At 45.9% G+C, this 15,926-nt stretch overlaps 1 protein-coding gene across 6 annotated transcripts in view; it reads left to right on the top strand.

Moving 5' to 3' along the window:
* KCNMA1 (potassium calcium-activated channel subfamily M alpha 1) overlaps nt 1–15,926 on the top strand; it is a 1,447,720-nt gene that overhangs the window by 1,214,209 nt on the left and 217,585 nt on the right. For all 6 annotated transcript variants that reach the window (XM_085608566.1, XM_085608564.1, XM_085608561.1 and 3 more), the window contains 2 exons: nt 6,170–6,394; nt 14,155–14,347. In XM_085608566.1, coding sequence (XP_085464692.1) covers nt 6,170–6,394; nt 14,155–14,347 — 418 coding nt within the window. The remainder of the gene's footprint in view (nt 1–6,169; nt 6,395–14,154; nt 14,348–15,926) is intronic.

Raw genomic sequence — 15,926 nt, 5'->3', positions numbered from 1 at the left:
TCCCCAATAAAAATGGTCTTTTACAGAATTGTTTGTCCTCCTATCCTCTCTCAGCACAGTTGCTGAGCCATGACTTGTGTTAAATCATTGTTCATTTTCTGAAGTTACGTAAATTGGACATTTTTAAACGATATTTCATGAAAGAGGGGAAAAAATCCGTAGCAATTTTACAAACCCCTTGTCAAAAATGCTTTCTATTGTACAGATTCTATTCTTCATGCCTATTGGGCACCACCGCTGCACCTAAAAGACTTCGATGGAATGCCCGCTGAAGCACGATCATTTTATGAATAAAAGTTTGATGTGATCAACCCAGAAAAGCTAAGATCCTCTACAACTAGGGCTTTAAGTGGGATGAAAAAAATGGGGGTTCTCTCAAAGAAGTGTGGCCGATGTAATTAAGGGCGTGTCCTAAGCACCCAAGCTGAAAACCTGTGCTTAGTATAGTGTGCTGCACGACTGGTATTTTACTACTTCTGTAATTACACCCATAAATATAATACAACAAGTAGCAGTACACTTACAACAAGCCTATATTGTTGGCTTTGTCAATGGGTGTTAGTGGCATAGCATGAATAAGCAACAACCATGGATTTATAGTATAGCATATTGAAATGGTTCCGAACTGAAATGGTGGGACTGTGAAAGTACTATAAGCAGAGTCGTTGAAGTTACATCGAAGTCGGTGAAGTGTGGTACTGCTGCAGAGTTGAGAATTATATTTTCATCCTGAGGGCGAGGGCAAAAATGGAGAGCCCAGTAGGGACCTGTCTCAGCACCTGCTTTTTAGAACTGCCAGTGCTGAGCACAGACAGGACCCAGCCCACTTAAAGCACTGCCTGCAACAGAAGAAGTAACTAAGACCTCTGACCCTCGGTCTCAGGCCTACTCTCTGCCAAGCAGCTCCGCTCCACCTACTCCGCCGCTGAGCCTTCAGCCTCCTCCTGGGAGGTGTTCAAGGCCGCTGTCTGCAAGGTTTCTCCGTGTGTGTGTCCTGTTCCTGCCTCTGCCTGATTCCATCGCCTTGGTGGGTCAGCTGTACTTGTAATTCTTGGTACTCTTTTGTTAGTATTTGTTTTCTAGTTATAGTTTTAGCATCTGTTTATTTCTGATTTGTGTACCTACTCCGCTTTTCCCCGCTTTCACCTTCCCGCCGCTGCTGCCCCTGCGGCCCCTCCCCCTGTCCACGTCCGTTTCCCACCTCCCAGCTGCTCGTCCCTCCCCTATTTAATGGCGGCCACTGCGGGGGAGTGTGACTAAGACCTCTGACCCTCGGTTTCAGGCCTACTCTCTCCCCAGCAGCTCCGCTTCACCTACTCCGCCGCTGAGCCTCCAGCCTCCTCCTGGGAGGTGTTCAAGGCCGCTGTCTGCAAGGTTTCTCCGTGTGAGCCCCGTTCCTGCCTCTGCCTGATTCCATCGCCTCGGTGGGTCAGCTGTACTTGCAATTCTTGGTACTGTTTTGTTAGGATTTGTTTTATAGTTATAGTTTTAGAATCTGTTTATTTCTGATTTGTGTGTCCACTTCGCTTTTCCCCGCTTCCCCCTTCCCGCCGCTGCTGCCCCTGCAGCCCTTCCCTCCTGTCCACGCCCGTTTCCCGCCTCCCAGCTGCTCGTCCCTCCCCTACTTAATGTCAGCTGCTGCACAGTCACGCACAACCCTCATCCATGACCCCCCCTCTGCCACAACCAACGCCAACTCCGCAGCCAAAGAACTACACCACTGGATCTTTAGCTGCGCAGACAAGCTCGCACCCCTCTGCCACCCCATCAGACAACGCCCCCTGAAGGCCGCCTGGTTCAGCATCGACCTCCAAGAAGCCAGGCGCTCCTGTAGACGCCTCGAGAAACTCTGGAGGAACAGGAAAACCACCAGAGACCAGAACACCTACAGGAACGCCATGTCTGAAGACCACCAGTGCATAAGAGTCAACAAGCGGACCTTTATCAAGAACAAAATCCACACCAATGCCAGCAACACAAATGAGCTCTTCAACGTCATACAGCAGTTCACTAAACCCCCCAGCGAAGCCATGGATGTCACACCATCCCACAACCTCTGCAACAAGCTCAGCTCCTACTTCCATCTGAAATCTAAGGCCCTCTACGACAACTTCAGCGAACAGACTCCTGACACCACCCCCCTCTCCACCACCAGCAACCTGCCCACCGTCACCACCTGGAAACCTGCTACCACCGAAGACACCACCACGACCATGAAGAACACCCACTCATGAGCCCCCACGGACCCCTGCCCGCCACACATCTACCACAGAGCCGCCGCTGCCATAGCACGAGAACTAGGCCGGACCATTAATGCCTCCTTCGAATCCGGCATCTTCCCTGAGGACTGGAAGTTGGCTGAGGTCAAGCCCCTCCTCAAGAAACCCTCAGCCGACCCGACGGACCTGAAAAACTACCGGCCCATCTCTCTCCTTCCCTTCGCAGCCAAAGTCACTGAGAGATTCATCAACGCCCAGCTGACCACCTTCATCGAAGAGAACGCCATCCTTGACTCCTCCCAGTCTGGATTTTACAGCAACCACAGCACCAAGACTGCCCTCCTCGCTGCCACAGATGACATCCGCATGCTACTCGACCAGGGCCACACTGCGGCCCTCATCCTACTAGACCTCTCCGCAGCCTTCGACACCGTCTCACACCGCATTCTCGCAGCCAGACTCCATGACGCCGGTATACGAGGGACCGCCCTCGACTGGATCCGCTCCTTTCTCTCCGGCAGAAACCAAAGGATCAGACTCCCACCCTTCCTCTCCTAACCCACTGAGATCAACTGTGGTGTACCCCAAGGATCCTCGCTCAGCCCCACGCTCTTCAACATCTACATGGCCCCCCTCGCCACCATAGTCAGACAGCATGGGCTCAGCATAGTATCCTACGCCGAAGACACATAGCTCATCCTCTCCTTCACGAAGAACCCCGAAGACACCAGACTCTGCTTCCAGGAAGGAATGAAGGATGTCGCAGTCTGGATGAACAACAGCTGCCTGAAACTCAACTCCGAGAAGAAAGAGGTCCTCATCCGCGGACCCTCCTCCACCACCTGGGATAACACCTGGTGGCCTTCCGCCCTCGGAAACCCACCCACTCCATCAGACCACGCCCGAAACCTCAGCTTCATCCTAGACTCCTCCCTCACTGTGACCCATCAGATAAACACCTGTCGCCTCCACCTGCTTCAACTCCCTCTGGATCCTCCGCAAGACCTTCAAGTGGATCCTCCCCGAATGCAGAAAGACCGGCACCCACGCACTCATAACCAGCAGACTGGACTACGGTAACGCCCTCTACGCCGGAATTAACAGAACCCTGCTACACAAGCTCCAAACTATCCAGAACACTGCAGCCAGGCTCGTCCTCGGAACCCCACGACACAAACACATTACCCATCACCAATGAGATCTCCACTGGCTTCCCGTCGGGAAGAGAGTAACCTTCAAGTTACTCACCCACGCTTACAAATCTCTCCACAACATCATACCCAAATACCTCAATGAGAGAGTCTCCTTCCACATACCCAAAAGGAACCTCCGCTCCGCCGACCTCACCCTGGCAGAGACCCCGCGCATCCACAGAACCAAAGCAGGTGGAAGAGCCTTCTCCCATGTCGCAGCAAAGACCTGGATCGAGTCAACATCAGACGCTCCCCAACTCTGCACACCTTCATGAAGAGTCTCAAGACCTGGCTCTCCGACTGATCCGGACCTGCTCCCAACCCACCACCCCCCACCCCAGCGCCTTGAGACCCTCATGGGTGAGTAGCGCGCTTTATAGGATTGTGTGATTGATCCTGACACATGGAACATGCAATACCTTCTAAAAAATGTTAAGGCCATTGCCCTTATTTCGATAAATGATTCTATGTCAGAATATCATAGATAAAATATTGTCTAACATAAATATTGTGTTTTAAATACTGTTTACAAAAATATTATTCCCTTTGGTGTACATTTTCTCTTTAGAACCCAATATTTTTGTCAGATGACATTTAGTTAATGAAATACTTATACAATACCTTAATAAACAGAATATGCCTGTGAAATGGATTGCGCCATTCAGTAAAGTAAATGAGCAGACTGATGGTTATTAAAGAAGCAGAGCCGAGTACTGGCATTCTTTCCTGGAGTGTGTGACTTTTTAAAAGTATTGCTTACCAAATTTAAATGATAGATTAATGTGGCACCATGGGTTGTTCGTACATGTCAACTCTGAATTTTCACTCTCTATCTCACTCCTTTCGTGCCATGCCTCATCATTCTGAATCTTTTTTATGTGGGCCCAAATCTAAAGAACAGTATGGGAGTATGTATTTAAGTGTTTTGTATAGAGTTTCCTTTCAGTATCTTCAGTGAGCTCTAAGGAAATTCAGGTAAAGAAATATAGGGGTATATTTACTAGGAAATGGCGCGGCGCTGTAGCAATTATGCCGCACCGCGTCATTTAAAAAACACAGGGATGCGCCGCATTACAAGAATATAGAGCACCCGTTTTTATCTGGTGATGGCACTAAAAAAAGCTGCCTAGTGGCAACACGGACACCCTTGCGACATAGTGCAAGGGTGCCTACATTGCAGGGATGATTGTTTATGTGCAGGAAGGGAGACCTAAACAATCAATAATGGTGATTTGCTACTTTTATGTGTGTGCTGCAGAATGTAGCACACATAGAAGTAGCAAATTGTCATTTAATTTAATGATTGTTTATGTGCAGGAAGGGAATCCTTTTGCACATAAACAATCATTAATGACATTTTGCTCTTTCTATGTGTGTTGCGGAATGCAGCACACATAGAAAAAGCAAAAACAAGGCGAAATAAAAGTATTTCACCTCGTTTCACCATTATAACACCTGCTGTTGCATGGCGTTCATTTTTGGCACAACCCCAGATATACACCTCCTTGTAAATCTGTGGTAGCGTCAAAAGCAATGGTTGTTGCAGTAGAATGCCCACAGCAACAGCCGTTGCACACCCCTTTCACGCCAAGTGATGAGTGTAAAGGGGTCTTGATTACAAGGTCGCATTAAGCCACAAAGAGTGGCTTAACGCCACTTTATGAACATGGAGATGCACATATTGCCACCAGAATGTCGGTAAAAGTGACGTTCTGGTGGAGATATCCCTTTGTAAATATACCCCTACATGACACAGTTAAGTTCTACTTAGTTGGGAAGTGGTTTTAATTGATCTCTGAAGAAACCAGTATTATGTTTGGTGTATTTTCACTTGCCCCATGCTAAAGCACACTGGGCCTTATTTATGAAGGCCTTGCAACACTTTTGAGCCGACGTTGCATCACTTTTCGTGATGCAGCGGTGGCGTAAACAATGCGCCACATTGCGCCATATGTACAAGGTGATGCACCTAGGCAGATGCGTCACTTTGTAAAACCCTGTGCCACATTATACATGCGTCAGGTATAATGTATACAGGGTGGGTAGTCCCACGTAAAAAGGATCTTAGTAGTGTTGCAGTGAAATATCTGAGATTTCACTGCAACACATCTAGGACTCCACTTTGTCAAAACTTCCCGCCTGCCTCATGGAAGACGTAAGCGTAATGCAGTGCAATGGGAAGAGGCCTACCCAATGCATTGCAGGAGTTGCGCCATGCTTGCAACACGACTCCAGCAATGCGGGACTTTTGCGCCGACAGATACGTCAGGATTCCTGAGGTATCTGTCATTCCTTGCGACATGGAGCGTCGTACATTAAATACAGTGCAACCATCGTGTTGCAAGTATGGCGCACTGAAGACTGTTACATCGCTGTTTTATCGCAGATATGCTACAGTTTTCATAAAAGAGGCCCACTGTACCATCCTTAGATTCATCATTCTTTAGCAATGGAGCATTCACCTTAGGTCCAGGAGTGCCAGACCCATTCCTGCCTTTCAGGATATCCGAATAATATAGGGTTACAGACAGTGAGTAAATTGGAAATCTGGCTTTGATCTGGACCTCCGTTGGTCACCCTGTTAGCACTCTTGCATTTGACTCCTTTGGGCATTGTTTATTTCAGCGCCCGACCTATACAATTTATTCTTCTCAATTTCTCAACCTATAGGAATTCTGTTTTAAATTTTTAAATGCAACCAGTTTGTTCAACGTTACATGAGATATTCATTACCTCCTCTTTGACCCCTTCCTACAGACACGGAGCGAAGCAGCCATGACAGTTCTGAGCGGCCACGTGGTAGTCTGTATTTTCGGAGATGTGACGTCTGCCCTGATTGGTGTACGGAACCTGGTGATGCCCCTGCGAGCGAGCAACTTTCACTACCACGAGCTGAAGCCGATTGTCTTTGTGGGCTCGATCGAGTACCTGAAACGCGAATGGGAAACGCTGCACAACTTCCCAAAGGTCTCCATCCTTCCGGTGAGCGCGCGCCTCCATTTTGATATTCTTAGTACTGGGCACCGGGGAGGACAGGCCCAGTGGACCCTGGTGTTCTGTTTTCCCTTTGACTGGCTATTGGCCTGGGGAGGTAGCTTGGATTTCTTTCCCCTGCTTCTTGTGAAGAGACCCCCACCCCCCCAGGAGGCCTTATTACAAGAGATGGGCTCCTTGTCAGCCGTGTTGGGTTCCATGTCAGGAATGAATTTCCCTCGCTATCAGATACAGTAGCAGTTGTTCGCGTGTGTGCTCATGTGCCGCGCGTGAAGGCAGTTTGATGTCTGCAGTGGGGTGACAGCTTGACAGTAGTTGTTTATGACATTATTAATGCCTACGGAGCCAGAGCTGTGTTTTTATTTCTAATTAATGTTTAACTCCCCTGGGTTTGTGTGTTCTTTACCCACTCTCTATACGTCGACGGGCCCTAGAAGTATATGGTGCATTATACATGGTATGTCATTACACCGGTATAGGCTTGACTGAAGGAGAAAAGCCTGGCCTTGAGGAAGCCCAGAGCTGATGCAGTTTTCCACTTGACAATTCTGCAGTAATCCTCAGCCAAGGAAGAGACATGTATATTACTCAAAGGCTTGTTCTGGTTTTTTTTTGTTGCCTTTTCACTGTAGCAGTTTTTCTCCTGCCTGTTTTCCAGCAGCTTCTGTGCATCCGTTTTTCCAGCCTCTCACACTGCCCCTCCCCCCCCCCTCGAATTATTTTAAAGTGCATTGTTTGCCCTGGTTGGTTTTGTCCATATTATTTTCTCCTCTTGTTTGAGACGCAAAGAATCACTGGCTCTGTTTTTAGAAATAAAATACAAAAACCTGTTGTTTGAAAACGAAGTGGTTTTCCGGTCTCTTGATGCACCGGGTACTGCCCAAGCTCACATTTCAGGTACTGTACTGGCATTCCTGAAAGTGGCCCATTTCATTGTGTGTCTTGGGTAGAAATGTGTTATACATGTGCTGGTAACGTAACATATAACCGACCAGAATATAACAGCCGATGGAAGTGCCAAATAGGCTACAAGACATGTCGCTTTGGTAGCTGAGGACGTATGTTATAATAAGGGCTCCCGGTTTTATGGTATTTATTTCTTTGACATTTCTGTTTGTATTTATCCATATTCGTTTTTTGTCAACTTTATCTGTATTTATCCATATTTATTATGGGTTTTGTGAAGAAAAAAAAACTGAAACGTATATTTCCACATTTATTTAACTAATAAATATGCAGAAGGCCTGCTAGGTTTCAGTGATATGAACACCCGCAGAAGATAAATCAATGCACTTATATGAAAATATGCACATTTCAGTATCAGCCTTGTGCAAATATACTGCTGTTTAAGCCTCCTTACTAAAATTCCTTTCTTTTTTAGCTCCCTTACCTATCAGTCGGTACAGTTATTGGCCTTACAGTCATGGCAAAGTGTATTTAGAATCACTCAAAATGCACCCAATTTTTGTTTTTTCCACATTTAAAAAGAAATACAGACAAGAAAATATATGGTTTTCTGTCTGTATTTATCTGTAAAAATCTGTAAAAACGGAAAACAGGGAGCCTTAGTTATGATGTGTTAGTGAAATTTGCAAAGTATACAGTCACCTACTAGTACAGCCTCCTAGCACTGTGGGTTGTCCAGGTTTACGCATCAGTTTCTCTGAAAGCTCAATCATAGACTGTCGTCAACTTCATCGAGTGCATATATGTTTGGGTGTTATATTGTAGTCGGTCTCTAGGTTAGGTGATAGTGCCTAGTTAAAGGGGCTGTGGGTGTAAGAATTGTTGCTGGAGTAAGGTGTTATTTTCTGATTGCTTATATGTATCTTAAGGTTGCAACATGTCAGAAATCCTATGATCATATTGGATGTGAATGGGGTTTGGTGATGAAGTTGGAGAATAATTCCTACCATATTGTTTTACAAGTGTTGAGATTGTAGTCCTTTGTTAGTTGCCATGACCAACAACCAGGCAGCAAAGACAGATACATAAAAGTTGTATAAAGTTCTAACTCGGCCTACAGGAAGCTTGCCCTCACCTTGCACTGCGGTTAGCTCTGCCCCCACTTATTGCTGTCAAGCGCTTTTTTGAACAGGGCCGTTTTTTGAAAACTCGATCAGTTGGTTTTCGCAAGATGAGTTCTAGGTAGTTCCCAACGAGAGAACTTGCACGGCATGTTTGAAACCTGCCTCTTTGTTTAATCTACTTGAAATTGGGTTGATGTATTTTGAAGGTAAGGATGGATTTGAGGCTCCTGAGAGGTGCATAATGTGAGGTCAGTTTCTACTGAGCCCACAACCATTAATTCAGAGGTCTTATGCATGGCACAGATGATTTGAAATTAATACTGAACTCTATCAGCAACACATTGCTGTTCAAGAGTTGATTTCATGTTGTACCATCTTGTTTCACTGCATCTGTCTGCCTGATTGTGAGCCCCTTGTCACTCTCAATGAGGAAATGTGGGATTCTTCAGATTAGTGATGTAGTGTATTCGAGCTGGTGGATGGTTTGCATGAGATGGAGTACCTTCGGGTGGAAAAACAATAAGGAGATGGTACTCTTTGCCGCCTTTTCCAGAAAATGAGCCATCACATAGCAAGTAGGGTCAGGTTAAGGTTACGAACGTATATGCATTTATTGGAGCTTATATGACACAAACATAGCTGAAGAGCAATGGAGTGATTTACAGTAGAGGGGAATGAATGATTCCGGATTGTGTACAATTGGTATGGCCCTCCTTGTATAGCTGATGCTTAAGCTGGGTAGTGCTCAAGGTTTTTATTGTTGGTGGAGTGAGTACTCATCGAGGTGATGTGTTTTTCATCTCCTTTCTGAAATCTAGAATTGAAAGTGCGAATGAAAACAAGAGCCTAATCTGTGCAGTATGGTTTGTTGAATATTACTATTTTGCAGTCAAAACATTGATTTATAAAAATATCACCCCCACTACATTATCTGTAGAAAACTTGGTCGCGGTAAGTACATATGTATTATTTGTTACATCCATACCTACCTTGCGATGTAGTTGTAAGGTCCATATAGAGGTTGCAATATTTATGTAGATCAATATTTCAAAGTATGTGGTAGAGCAAGGGTATGTTATTTTTAACTGAGTGTGTAGCCTGTGATGTTTGGTTTCCTGGTTGTTTTCATTTTTGTATTTGTCAAGTTCTTTTCTACCAATGTCATACCTTTGGGTGTGCGCTAGCCTCTTGATATGGTGATATTTTCAGCCGGGTGAGTAGCATGGTTTCTCTCTTGTAGGTGATGCAGAGCTTTTGAAGATTGTGCAGACTTGTAGGGGTGTGGCAAAAAGAGTTCTTGCAGGGTTGGAATAAAGAGTCCTAATCTAACTAGGCCTTTAGTGAGTCAGGCAAAAGAATGCATAGAACTATTCCTTGACACACATCGTGGATGAGTTAGTTGTTGTCCATGTCCAAATGGAACAGAATAACAACTTGAACTGGTCTTCTAAAGTTGTCTAAACAGAGACAAGGTTGGGAGGGAGAGTTGATACAAATGTTATTGTTTTTTCTTACAGTCGTGATTTTGAAGTGGTAGTTGCTGTCTATGATGAAGTGTGCAGAAGTTATGTTGATGGTGAGCTGGGCAATGGAAGCTGCCAAGTTTTCTCTGAGAACATTGGAAGGTTTTCAGTAATACTAGATTTTGATTTAGTTGAACATTTCCCCTTATCATGGATGCAGGAGTTTTTTTTAGCAGGTGGCAAGAGATGGCATGTGGTAATCGCAAGGCTGAATTTAAGATAGATGTTGAACATTGAGGAATGAAAGAGTGCAAGGCTTGTCTTGAGTAGGTCAATGTTCCCTCTTGAGGAGACGTTCAGAAAAGGTTATATGTCATCAGCGTACTGATGGATAATGATTCCATGATCGGACAGATGGACCCTGAGAAACTCTATATAGAGGTTGAAGACCTCTAATGATCGAATGCACCCTTTGTGTACTTGAACAGTTACAGGTTATTGCTGAGGTCTAGAGGGTCTCATCTAAATGAATTGATGATGGTTGGACAGAAACAGGAGAAACACTAAAATGAATTTGGTGAATCCAGTGCAAATCTATAGGATAAGCATGATTTGATGGCCTTTTTGTGGAAGGCCAAAGAGAGGACCAACAGGACCAAAAGGTAGGAGTCTTCATTGTCTATGGTGAGAGGGTTGGCCTCAGATTTACCATATTTTGGTCAGTTTGGCATGGTTAAGGCTGGCTCTTTTTATTAGCGGAAGGAATTTCCTTGTTTTGCATGAACTTTTAAGATACCCTGTGAAATGCAGGTATTGATTATTTTGAATAGTGGTTCTTCAGCAAGGCTTTACAGATGTGGGAAGGCCGACCTCTTCATCTGTCATACCTTTAAGGAACATGAGTGTGGTGAGGGGTTAATATGAGTATTTTGAGATAACTCCATTTCAGAATGTCACAAGAAAGGATTGGAGGGATTTTGATTGTTTGTTTGATGTCAATGGTGTGATGCTGGACCTTGTCTATTATGTTGAGGAAGAAATGGTTGACGCTAATGCCATAATCTATTGAAAATCTCTCGAGTGAAGATGAAGTGTTTTCTGTGTTTCCAAGCAGGATTGCCTTTGTTTTGAACATGTTGATTTACTAGCTGCAAATTCATTTTTTTATTGAGAGGCAGAGATATGTATGCAATGTTTAACTGTCTATATTATACTCTGACACCTCACCCAACTCCCAATCAATGGCTCTTCCTACCGCCCCAGGGTTGGAGAAGAAGGACATATTTTCGAGCACAGAGATCCCTGGTTGCAAAAGCAGTCGCAAAGAGTATGTCTTAAGAACGGCCTGTAAAGTTATGACCTTCTAACCAATACATTGGGAGTGCATTTTGCAGAGAAATACTAAGTGGGCATTTGAAATGCTACTCCACATTTCCCTATAGCATTCCATCAATTGCATTTTCTGTCTTTGAAGAAAATGTTTTTGTAATGAGATTAGCTGTTCTTCACTGGATTTGTAGTTTTGTGATACTGCTCAGACTCTATTAAAAGTTTCAGAAAAGTAAAACATTTTAACTTTTGTCTCTGGTTGTTGTGCTTTTTGGCAATGTGCCTGTATTTCACATTTCTGAGCTAAAAGTATTCTATAAGTATAGTTTCAATATTTTAGATTATATCGCTCGGTCTTCTGTCTGTATGTTGTGAAAAAAAGCAGTCTTGTGTGTGCTCAACAAAGTCAAACTTGGATTATCAAAAATGCTCCTGGTTCTTTTCAGTCATAGGTTGCCCACTCGTGGGTTGACATTTCTCAATATCATTTTTATGCTCCACATTTGTGAATGAAGGTCATTAAAAAGGGCTTATTTGGGGAGTCTGAGTTATAACCTGGGCACTGATAAAGTAGTACTGCTGCGTAGAACTCGTGAGCTTCAGCAGCTACCTGCTCTCCGTCCTCTCCAGTGTTCCTTAAGCATACATTAGCATCTTGTCTGAATTTGTGATACGTAACACTGTCGCCAGGTTCTTGCTTGTGGCTCCTCTTGGTGTTTCTGCTCTACATGGTAATTTCCAGGAACTGGGCACCTGCGGGGTGAAGGAATTGTTGGTCATGTAGTGGTTGAGCTTTTCACTTGCACTGTCAGTCTTCTGGTTGTGACTAGCATCAGACCAACTTCCAAGAGGGCAGCAACATCATCGCACCGCACTTGGAAATGTGTACTTTTTTTTTAAATGATGTGCATCGGTTTGGGCTCCCATGACATATGGGCTGCAGGGATAGTTGAGCGTTCATTCTGCCCTCTGGTAACACAGATGCCCTTTGAGTGAGAATTTATTATGTGAACACGAAGCTTCTACATTCCCCCCTGAATTGTGAACCTCACTGTTGCTTGTTCTGTCACCATCTCCCCTTTCTACTACGATTAAACGCTATATTCCACTATTCTCCCTCACGTATGTTCTGTTGTTGCCACCCTTATGCTGGGTAGGCATCCCGCCATAACATCAGAGGCTCATGCTCATCGCTCTTCCCGTACTCCTGCTCTCCCTGGGCACTGTCTTCTCATCGCTGCCTCACTCCTGAGCCTTGGGCCCATCCCTAATGATACTCGCCACCTCCTGCTTCCTGCCCTATCACTCTTCCATTTGGCATCACCGTGTCTTCCCCTGAGTGGCTTTTTGTTTTTGTTTTTTTGTTGCATATTTATATAGCGCAAACTCGACCCGAAGGTATTGGAGCACTTTACATGAGCCCGGTATTTACATTACACATTCAGGCACGGGGAGATTAAGTGATTTGCCCAGAATCACAGGATGTGGACGCGACCCCGAGGCTCGAACTCTGGTTTCCAGCACCAAAGTCGGCAGTTTAAGCCGACGGACCACTTCCTCTCCCTCTTATTCAGGACCCCAACTCCCCAGTTCTCCACTTCATTCTGTTTGCATTGCTACACAGCCCCTTCAGTGTTATGTGGCTGGTCTGTCATGAATGGGACGGTGGCCCCTAACCCCGGGCCTGACAACCGCTCGATGTTTCTCCACCGCCGTCACTCGTGCCCCTGTGGCTTACAGTACTACTTCTCTTTCCTTACACTGTAGCCAACCCAAACCCCCTGTCCATGCTTGCCTCTTCTAGGCACAAACGTCTTGAGGTGGGATCACTCCGTGCCTCAGCCCTTTCTTCTTCTGTCTGCGTGGCTGCTCCTTGTCTTACGTTTGTTCCCTATGTGCTGGTTGCTGACACTACAATTAAGCTGCTGCTCCTGACCATATCCTGAACCATAATTGGGACACTCTTGCACTGCGATGTCCGCTCTTAAAATGTTCTCTCCTGTATCATGGGCTGTCTCTTACTTGTCTCTCTCAGAGCTTAGGGGATTGCTCCCCGTGTCCTCCTCCAACAGCCGTCATTCATGGTCCCAGGAACCTTCACCACCCTTGAGGCCTGTGGTCTTTCTTGTTGGATTTTGGCTGTTGTGCACCTTTTCCGCCACATTCCTTGCAATAGGGGCAGCCTGTAACCCCTATTCACTGGGGCCTGACCTGCTTGTTCCTTTATAGCACACGCGCTATAGGTGCGCCTCAAAGGTGCGCCCCCATGTCTGTCCTCCTTAGAGGAAAACATACTCCAGCACCATGGCCAAGACGCACGTGGATGCTGCCCTCCTGAGCCCCGCTCTTTCTCTTAGGGCCAATTCAACTGCCGCCAGCAGCCTAACGTCCACCCTTCCAGGGCACCCTCCACCTCAGCTTTGGTCGGACTTCCATTGGAGGCTGCCATACCTCCAGTGTCAATAGAACTGAAGCCTCTCTCATGCGCATGCTCAGTTTAGTAAAAACGCAGATGTCTCGCGCCCCAGTTCTTCCTCAGTTTCTAAGTTAGAGAAGGCATGCTCCTTCCCTCATAGAGGGGCTGTCATTTTGTAAAATACAATTAGCATTTCCATAAGGTTAGCACTTTGTTTTCAAGTTGAAGTTCACAACACGAGGGCGGTCTGCACTGACATTCGTTTTAGGCGAGTCCGGCCGCATGCCAGAGCTCTGACGTGTGGCACAGCGGGTGGTGAACGCTGCCAGCAGCACCACTCATCGCTCAGATCGACAGGTCTGGTTTCTAAATGCGTTGGCACACTGTTATACAAGCTCAATATCACGGCATTGAAAGTACACATTTTAGTAATCTCCCAGAGTTTCTTTGCTCATCTGTAATCTGTATTTCTCCTCTTTCCTTTTTTTTTATTTTTATCTTTTGCCAAAGGGGACGCCATTAAGCCGCGCTGATCTAAGGGCCGTCAACATCAACCTCTGTGACATGTGTGTTATTCTGTCAGCCAATCAGAATAATATTGATGATACCTCGCTGCAGGACAAGGAATGCATCTTGGCGTCACTCAACATCAAGTCTATGCAGTTTGATGACAGCATCGGGGTCTTGCAGGCTAATTCCCAAGGTAAGCACTGCCCTGTAATATGTTCCTGCCGCCCCTGCAGGGGACAGCAGCTGACAAGTGGAATGTCGCTCACTCGGGGATTCAAAGAGCCTTCCATCCGTTCACTTGACAGCCAAACTCGTTGTGAAGGGTGTTTTTATAAGGTTTTTTTTTGCGCAGCTTTCTGGCTATTGAAAAGAAAAGTCGGAGAGGAGCTGGCTGGAGCCAGCAGCACAGACGATTCTTAAACTTTTCCTGTGGCACATACTAACCTGTTTATCCATCTGTTGTGAGCCCCTTTAATTCACAAGGCCAGTTTTCAGAGGGTACAACTCTCCAAAGTTTGTGCAATGCGAGTCTTAACAGCAGATCACTCCTGCTCAAAGTATTCCTCATCACTTACTCTGATATCCTACCTCTTACACTACACGGTCTTGTTAATTTGGCCTGACACTTGCATGACTTCAAACACTACCAAACGCACAAAAGGTGATTGGCGGACTGCTTGTAGTTTGTCTGTCTGACAACTGGTAATCACTCGTAGTATTATTGCAACCCATCGTTTCTTTTCCCACTATTCCACCTCAGGTCGGACCCAGGCAAAGTTAAGTTTACGTTAGGTTAAGTTTGAAGATTTATATAACACAGCTTATCACCCCGTGAGGGTATCTAGGCGCTGTCCAGGGGCACAGGGAGATTAAATGATTTGCCCAAAATCACAGCATGTGGCGCCAACTCCGAGACTCAAACCCGGATCCCTAGTTCCCGAGTTGGCAGCTCTAGCCGCTGCTTCACATCCTCTCCAAATGCAAATCAGTTTTGATCCTGCTTTGAAAGGAACAGTCAAGTCCGAACTGCCAGGCCAGGTCCTCCCTGAACAGGAACACAACCACCTCAAGACCTGTTCCGACCCTTATTGGGGCTCTTCAGTCGCTTGGTTCCAGTGATGCAGTGAGCAGAGGACCCACGTCCAGGCATACCCCTGCCACTTAGGGTGGTACATCAACCACACAGCGGTATATGTGGTTGGGTCTAATCTGAGGTGGCATAGTGAGCAAAAGAGTGATAGGTTGGAATGCCACCCCCCAGCAATTGCTGGTGGTTAGACTTATTGCAAGCAATCTTCCACAATCGCTTGTGTGTTTGATATAACGCCCTGGGGGGCCAAGGTCATGCTCAGACATAGGTCCCTTTGCTCACTGTGCCACTGAATCCAAGTTACACCCGTCTGAATCACCCCAAGCAGAGCGAAACCGGTCTTGGGTTCCTCGTGTCCTAGTTCAGAGGGACCTGGCTTGGCAGTTTGGGCTGGACTGTTCTTGTTGGGGTTCAGGGTGAAGAATGATTTGCACATTACTGAGTTTACTCCGAGATGGCATGGTGGGCAAAGAGTGATGGGTTGGAATGTTACCCCAAGTGATTGCCAGTGGTTTGAATTATTGCAAGTATTCTTCCATCACCTTTTGTGTTTTTCAGTCATTACCACTCATTTGCTGTCACCAAAACAAAACTGGAGTATCGTCTTCTGAAAAGGTCATCGTGCCCAAGCCCCCTGTCTACCAAACTTGGTGGGCGTGGGGAGATGTTTATTAGTTTCAAG

Source organism: Triturus cristatus, chromosome 1_2, assembly GCF_964204655.1.
Source record: "Triturus cristatus chromosome 1_2, aTriCri1.1, whole genome shotgun sequence".
Classification (NCBI taxonomy): Eukaryota; Metazoa; Chordata; class Amphibia; order Caudata; family Salamandridae; genus Triturus; species Triturus cristatus.
This window is presented reverse-complemented; position numbering and strand designations above follow the sequence as displayed.